Source organism: Tupaia chinensis, unplaced genomic scaffold (assembly GCF_000334495.1).
Source record: "Tupaia chinensis unplaced genomic scaffold, TupChi_1.0 Scaffold000612_1, whole genome shotgun sequence".
NCBI lineage: Eukaryota > Metazoa > Chordata > Mammalia > Scandentia > Tupaiidae > Tupaia > Tupaia belangeri.
In genome coordinates this window covers 213,828-221,656 of record NW_006160131.1, presented here as the reverse complement: position 1 = coordinate 221,656, position 7,829 = coordinate 213,828, and the positions used below count along the sequence as shown (strand labels likewise).

At 49.5% G+C, this 7,829-nt stretch overlaps 1 protein-coding gene across 5 annotated transcripts in view; it reads right to left on the bottom strand.

Annotated features, from left to right (window-relative positions):
• Nucleotides 1-6,586: 6,586 nt before the first annotated feature.
• The window catches only part of CLK4 (CDC like kinase 4), a 21,136-nt gene continuing 19,893 nt past the window's right edge, over nucleotides 6,587-7,829 (bottom strand). For all 5 annotated transcript variants that reach the window (XM_006158855.3, XM_027775904.1, XM_006158856.3 and 2 more), the window contains 3 exons: nucleotides 7,708-7,787; nucleotides 6,921-7,011; nucleotides 6,587-6,840 (listed from right to left, as the gene is read on the bottom strand). In XM_006158855.3, coding sequence (XP_006158917.1) covers nucleotides 6,700-6,840; nucleotides 6,921-7,011; nucleotides 7,708-7,787 — 312 coding nt within the window. In that variant the 3' untranslated portion in view covers nucleotides 6,587-6,699. The remainder of the gene's footprint in view (nucleotides 6,841-6,920; nucleotides 7,012-7,707; nucleotides 7,788-7,829) is intronic.

The window sequence follows — 7,829 nt, the reverse complement described above, 5'->3', positions numbered from 1 at the left end:
GACCCCGCGCGCCCTGCCCTCACCTGCCCGGGCCGGGGCGGCGCCCTCGCCCGCGCTCCTCCGCCGCTGGCGCCCGGAGGCCCACTGCGCTCCCTGGACGTCAGAGGTGCGTCGGGGGACGGGGCGCGCCCGTTCTGCTGCCCACCTTGGCTGGAGCGTCTTTCTTGCCTTGGGAGCGGTCCCCTAACCTTGAGAATTAACCTTTCTGACACTTTACAAGTTCAAAACTTAAGACCCTGCGGAAGGCTTCGCGGGTCCGGGCGCGATGGCGGCCTAGCGCCACCGCGTGGCCAAAAGCGGTCCCTGCACGCCCACACTCGGAGACGCCGTCAAGGTCGCGATGGCTCGAGCAGAGAGGCGTCTTCCCCGTGCATGAGACGTGCCGCTGGGAAAGAAACGGCCAGGTCTCGTCCCTGGCTTACAGGGGCCCTTATCTGAGAACGCGAGACGATTGCAGACGCGGAAACGCAGCTCCAGCTCCTGCTGAGCTGGCCTGGCTCCTGCAGTGGGAACAAGCGGGCCTAAACTACTGACCGGAAGGCCGTTTCCCTGTGACTTCGCGGGAGCCAGGAGCCGGGCAGGAAAGCTCCCGTGCACAGCCCAGGTGCAGAGGAGAGCGGAGCTCACCCGCCGCCGCGACCCACGGCCTGGGCGGGAAAGGGGGAGGCCGGAAGTCAGGCCAGGCGCCCCGACGGCTCAGATTGCTACCAAGCGCGTTCGTATCCTAACGGGTCCCGAGTGCTCTGCCGTGATATCCAGATCGAACTCCTGTAGTACCCAGATAACAAGAAGCCGCCGGGACCTTTGTCGTCCGGGCCACTGCACACGGCTTTGTTTTGAGTAAAGGAGCTGTTACCTTCCCACTTGCTGAGTATCTCCGGGGGGTTACGTAGTTCCCGTGGGTGCAGCACTCCTCTCTTAAAACTGTCAGGACCAACGGGAGCACGTTCTTCCCCGCTCGGGTGCCACTGCCCCGAGGTGGACCGGGCCGGGCTATAGCGCCAGCTTGGGGCCTGGGCCCCGCGGAGTCCGCCGCAGTCAGTAGCGTGGCCTGCGCCGCCGACCTGACCGCTCTCGAGGCCGACCCGAGTCCCAGGTAGCGCCTCGCCCTGACCCGCACGCTGAGCCCGCCTGGCCCTGCCTGTGCTGGTCGCCCTGAGCGTCCTGCTCGGTCCAGGCCGGCGGGTCCCGCAGCCCAGGTCTCGGCCCCCTCTCTGCACTCCCGGCTGTCTGGAATACCCTGCCCTCGGGGCTCTGAGCCGGTCAGGGTCCCTGCCCCAGCGCCGCTGCCTGTAGGCCCTGGGCTGCGGGGTCTGAGCTGCCCACACCGACGGGCCTCGCCCACCTGTGTTCTCAAAGAAACTGACACGTCGCAGTACTTGGAGCTCGGTACAGAGCTGCCCCGTGAGCGGAGGTAAGTTTACTGCCTACCACTCGTTTTAAATGGCGAGAAACAGAACACTCCTCCCTTACTGTCGGTGTCCTCAGAAAGGGTGGGGCGGGCACCCGCGGGGCGAAGCCGGCACTCCTACCCGTGAGGGGCGAACCCGGGGAAGCTTGGAGCGCCCCGAGAGCACCGCTCGCCGGGAACCGTGGCCAGGGAAAGGGACGCCTCCCCAGGCCTCCAGACCCACGGTGCGAGCGAGCGGAGCTGGGGAATATCAGCCTCTCCTCTCCCCGACCAAGCTTCAGGGGGGCCCGGGGGGCTCCCACCATCGGTGCGGGCACCACGGAGCGTGCACAGTCCCTCTCCAGGTCGGAGGCTGGTCCACAGCACAACTCCACTCCCTGAAAGGGCACCGACTGGACTCCCCCACCCAGCAAGGGCCAGTGCTTCCCCCTCGCAGGACGGCCACTGCAGGTCGGGCCTTGCTGTCGGCAGAGAATGTGGCACCTAAGGGAACGTCCATCCGCAGGAATTGACGGCCCGCTTCACAGCACAGGTGATGAAACCCGCACGGCTGTGTTACACCCTCCCCTGCCAGCAGCAGCCAGCCTGTCACCAGACCTTTCTGAAGGCAAAGACGAAGCCCAATGAGACGCAGGCACATCTTGCGGGATGTGGGACACGCGTCCCTTTAGAGACCTCTCTACAGGCTGCTCCCAACACACAGGGCCAGGACGCAACAGCAGAGCAAGGGGCCCCACTAGCCATGACTCCCATGACCCTGGGGAGATTTGTGTTGCCCCACCCCTCCACCCTCCTGCCCTGGCTCTGCAGGGTTGGAGGTCCTAGTTCTCAGGGGCATTACTCCTGCAGGGGACTCACCAAGGATCATTACACTACAAGGCACGGCTGCCACCCAGAGCACTTAACTCTCGTTCAGAGACGGGATGTCGAGGAGGCACCCTTGGGCACGGGTGCCGGCCCTGATCAGCAGGACCGGCAGGCTGCTTCTGCACAATGGCGGCAGGGAGGATGGAGCAGGCAGAAGTCCTTCCCCACAGCAACCGACAGAAATGTGAGGCAACGCCGGCCTGGTGACCAAGGGCCTAGGCTCTTCAGGATAAAGGGGCCAGTAGGCTGAAAACCACTGCAGGTCATTAGCAATGATGACGTAGTTCAAAACTGCTATTCAAGGGAGCTGTGGTACACGACCCATTTTATAAATTTCCAGCAAAAACATGTTTTAATCGAAGTTATAAGGCTGGCCGTGTGGCAGTGGTTGCTGCTGTGCACTGCAAACGGTTCCCCGCGGCCAGCTGTTGGTTGCGAGCTCCTGGAGGGAGGGCTGTAGTTCGGTCACCTGGAAATACACTTGAAAAATGGAGCTGTAAGGTCTAGGGAGTTAGGCTCATCCCCTGGGACGGCCGTCCCACAGGAGGGGGGACGCTGAGGCAGGACGGCAATCCTGGCTAGACACCATGACGGTGAATACTGAGGCAAGCTACCCACCCTTCAGGTCCCCCGCTTTTGCTTTTTAAAATGGAGAATCACTCTCCGGTCTGGTACAACTAGAAAAGACCACCAAACGAAATGGCAGTTCGAGACGGTCAGGCAACACTGATGCCGGGGAAGACATTAAAACAAACCTATTCCCCCCTCCCTAAGACAAAACCCAAACCCAGGCCAGACTGTGGCCCGGTAGGTTCCACAATGAGGCTGAACTACTGAAAGGATCCATCTGCATGGAGACCTCTGTGAGTACTCCCGAAGTGGTGCCCACGACCCGTGGCTGCCTCATCAGGAACTACACTGTGGGGTCAGGACCCAGTGGGGCAGCTGTCTTTTCCACATGAGGAATAGGCTTTAAAAATAAGAAAAAACAAGACCAACCAACCAGCCAATTAAAACTTAAAGCTCCACTGGGGCAAGCAAGTGGTGCTGGATACCACATGGATTTCGTGGTTCAAGTCCCGGAAATGAATGGGCTTGAAAACCACACAGGGTACATGTGCATGCACCCAAAATCCTGAAAGGAGAATGGAAGGGAAGGGGCTGCAGCATGGCCTTCCCCTCGAGTGGTGATATCTCACTTTCCCACTGACTTTCTCTGGTAAGCACACACACCCTATAGCAAAAAACAAAAACTTTAAACAAAAATATAATCTAAAGCTGTATTAAGATATTTAGGAATTTGTCTGGAGTCAACCTCTTAAAAATAGTGACAAAGTTACCAATCCCTTGAAGAATCTGAATTAAACCACTAAAACTGTAGTTCTTAGGTTACTAATCTTAATTCTGCCTAATTCTAAATGTGGCTTGTTAATCAAGTAATGGATGCTTAACTTCAAAATATTTAACTTGTACCAAATTTTTGGGAACTCAGAATTTTGAAACTTGAAACCCAGGCCGTTTACCTGCTGAGGTGTTTCACTCCAGGATAACAAAATAGGACTAAAATGTTACCTATCTGCTTAGACAAGAGGAGGATGTTTTCAAATGGCCAGACCACCTTAGACATTTTGATGGCTATCAATTAAAGTAACAAAGAGAAATCTGAGTGTATGGAAACCAGCAGTTAGCGTAATGGCTATGTCGCTGGACTCCCACATAGTCAACTGCGGTTCGCGTCCCAGACCCGGTGGCTTAAACTCACACCGGGCGCGTGTGCGTGCGCCCAAGATCCCGAGAGGAGAATGGAGAAAGGATTGCGGCGTGGCCATCCCCCCTGGGGGGTGATTTCTCGCTTTCTGTCTCTATGTCTCTGTCTGGCGAGCGCACGTGCCCTATAGCAAAAATCTCTCCAAAAAAAAAAAAACCTGAGTGTATGAAACCCAGGCAACCATTCTACTTGCCATTGTTTTCCACTTCGTTCCAAGCCAGTCGTTTCACAGTACAGCTGTGCACGACTCCAAAGGGCCAATTTTCTGACTCAATGTGGTGTTACAGGAAGGCACAAGGCTAGAACCTAGCAGAGCTGAGTTCCACGCACAATTCAGTCACAGTCACTGGGGAGACCTGGCTAAGTCATTTCCAATTTCTCTGTCACCTAGCCCTCCAAGATTACTTGGAAGAATAGTATTCAATTTTACAAACTATCAAACTCCGTAAGGATAGTTGTCACCCTACCATGAGCAGAGTCAATTTAATTCACCTATTCTGAAAACTTTGATGAATGTATGGGCAAATGAAAAACATCAAGAAAATAGGCACTAACAGAAAACTAAATATAACCTATTCAGCTGCACCTTTCGTCTCTTAAGAAAACCAAGCTTGAGGGACCAGCAGTTGGCTTAATGGCTATGTTGCTGGATTCCCATGTAGTCAATCATGGTTCAAGTCCTAGACCCAGTGACTTAAAATCACACCAGGCGGGGAACCAGCAGTTAGCGTAATGGCTATGTCGCTGGACTCCCACGTAGTCAACCGCGGTTTGTGTCCTGGACCCGGTGGCTTAAAACTCATGCCGGGTGCGTGTGTGTACGTGCCCAAGGTCCCGAGAGGAGAAGGGATTGCGGCGTGGCCATCCCCCCTGGGGGGTGATTTCTTGCTTTCTGTCTCTATGTCTCTCTCTGTCTGGCGAGCACATGCGCCCTATAGCGAAAATCCCATGCATTCAAAATTCACAGATAAAATCCAAATCTTTGTGTAATGCACTTTAAATGGAGATTTTTTAAACAAAATACAACCCATATCTAAATAATCTATTATGCATTTGACAATTTGACAATTAGAAAAACTTGTCAGCCTAAACAATTATGTAAGTATTTCTTTGACTAAATTAAGTTATCATGTATAATTTATATGAAAACTAGGTAAAGGAAAATATCTATGAATAAGTTTATGTTAACAACCAATCAAGTTCTGGAAAGTTAAACAGAGCTTTCCTCTCAAAGTGCTTCCCAATCAAACCCTTTTCTCCAGTGTGTGTGTGTGTGTGTGTGTGTGTGTGTGTATCTATATATATCTATGTAGTGTATCTATATAGGTATATATATCCACTGCTCAGCAGTCTTAGTATTCAAAGGCTGAGGTTTAAGTACTAGTTCATTTAATAAGGAGAAAGACAATGGACAATTTCAAGACTCGCCAATACTTGGCATTAAAAACGAAAACCTAGGGGAGCTGGCAGTTAGCGTAATGGCTATGTCGCTGGACTCCTATGTAGTCGACCGAGGTTCGCGTCCCGGACCCGGTGGCTTAAAACTCACGCCGGGCGTGTGTGCCCAAGATCCCGAGAGGAGAATGGAGGAGAAGGGATTGCAGCGTGGCCATGCCCCCTGGGGGGTGATTTCTCGCTTTCTGTCTCTCTCTGTCTGTCTGGCGAGTGCACGCGCCCTATAGCGAACCCCCCCCCAAAAAAAAGAAAACCTAGGCTGGTGCCATAGTGGTGAAGCCTTGTGTCTGAGACCTGAATCCCACATTACAGTCTGAATCCTGACCCTAGTGGCTTTGTCTGAGTGCCCCAAGTCCTGACAGCATGGAGAAATGAAATTAACAAAAAACATAGTGTGCCACATCCCAGCGGAAGGCCTTCTCTTTCTCCGGAGAGAGCACGTGCCCTCTGGCAATTAAAAGAGAAAATACAAAGTCTACACCTCAGTGAGTCTCAGAATTCCTCCTTTCATGTCTGTGACTCACCAAACAGTCCATGGAAAATGTGCTTTTCCTGTTTTTTCCAGTCAGACTCTGATCTTAAATGACGTATGCAATTTTATTAACCTGTCGTGATGGGCAAAATCAGATGCCTTTCCGAGAACTGCTGCTTATCACCACTGACATCACCCTATAAACTAGAACAATACTTACAATTTAATAAAACTGAAAGAGTTAACATTTTCTGTGAGCCTTGGTTTCCATTTCCTGCCTATCTGAAGTTAGTAACACTTAGTACCATTCAACAATTACAGAAAAACTTAAGAAAAGTTCTAAACCTGAGGTATATAAAGAATACTCACTTAAGAATATAAAAGTATTCGAGATTTTCTTTAAAAAAAAGACTTCAGAGCTGATCTCCATGTACAAAAGACAGGATAAATCACATTTATCACTAGACACAAAGGATATTCCAAAGGTCTTTAAAAAGGTAATTAATCTCAAAAAAGGGAAAATGTATTTTAACGTTCATATTTCATTATCAAGACCCATACTTGATTTAATAAGGTAGTTATGCTATTGATACAAAACATACAGTATTTACACTTACTGTACAAAATAATTTAATGTTTACAAAAATATTAGAATGTTTAGTTGACTGACACAGTCTTGAGTAATCTCTTCTAAAGAAGTATATAGTAAGACCACTGAATTCCATTTCATTTCTTTTTTAATAAGTCAAAGAAAGGATGCTGCAAAGCTTCGTCCAAGGTGATTCGTTTAGTTGGATCATATTCTAACATTCTTCGGACCAGGTCAAACAGTTTCACATGTTCTTCATCATGACAAAGCATAAATTCCTGGGAGAAAAATGTTTTTGTTTAAAAAAATTAATAAAAGTGAGAATTTCTTTAAACCCTAATCTTTTTTTTTTTTTTACCTTTAATGGTTTACAGCGTCTCCTAACATATCTACCAGCAGAACTATGTTCATCCCAATCTAGCTGGTTATGGTGAAAATACTTGCGTTTCCTACAGAAAAAAAGGAAGTCTGGATTAGTAAAAAAACAAAAACTCAGATCTCTACCCTGCCCCCACCAGGGGGCTCAAGGAGAGGCGGAAGCGTAGCTGTCTGTGGAAGTGCAGACACACACACAACTCAACGCAAGCATTTCACGGCAGGCAGTACATGTTACCCCCACCTATGAGGTTCCCAACAGTACGTGGAGGAATGCCAGCTTTATTTTTTAAAAAAGAGAGGTTCCTGGATCCACTCCTGTGAACTCTGATTTCTATCTGGAACGAGGCTAGAAATCTAGTCGCCTAGATAACTCCCTAGGTAACCTCTGAGGTCAAGCGTGTTTGGAAACAGTACCGTGTCCAAGGAGGTACACATCTGGTTAGCGACAATGTGGGTTTTCAACTTGGATTAATATGACTTCAAAAAGTAACTTTCTTGTATCTTATGAATTATTTTTACATCAAGTAAGAAAAATACTATGCAAAGGTTCCGTTAAGAGTAAAAAGCATCATTTTGTTAACTATATCACAAGATAAATATTGAATTAATTTTTAAAGACATGACTTTAAAAATGGTAAGATGGAGTGACAAGTCATCATCCTTAAGAAAAATGTCAAAACCCGCAGTCCTTAGAATACAACATTAGGATTTCTCAGTTTGAATATAGGCCACATGTATTTAACCATGGCATTACTCATAAAACATACCTTGTTTTTTGAATCATGTGTGTTGGTATGGGTCCTAATATTCGTTCCATCATTGCTAAGTGCTCTTTACTATCATGAGTCTAAAAAATACAGGAGAAAGAAATTTAGCACTCTTCATTTCC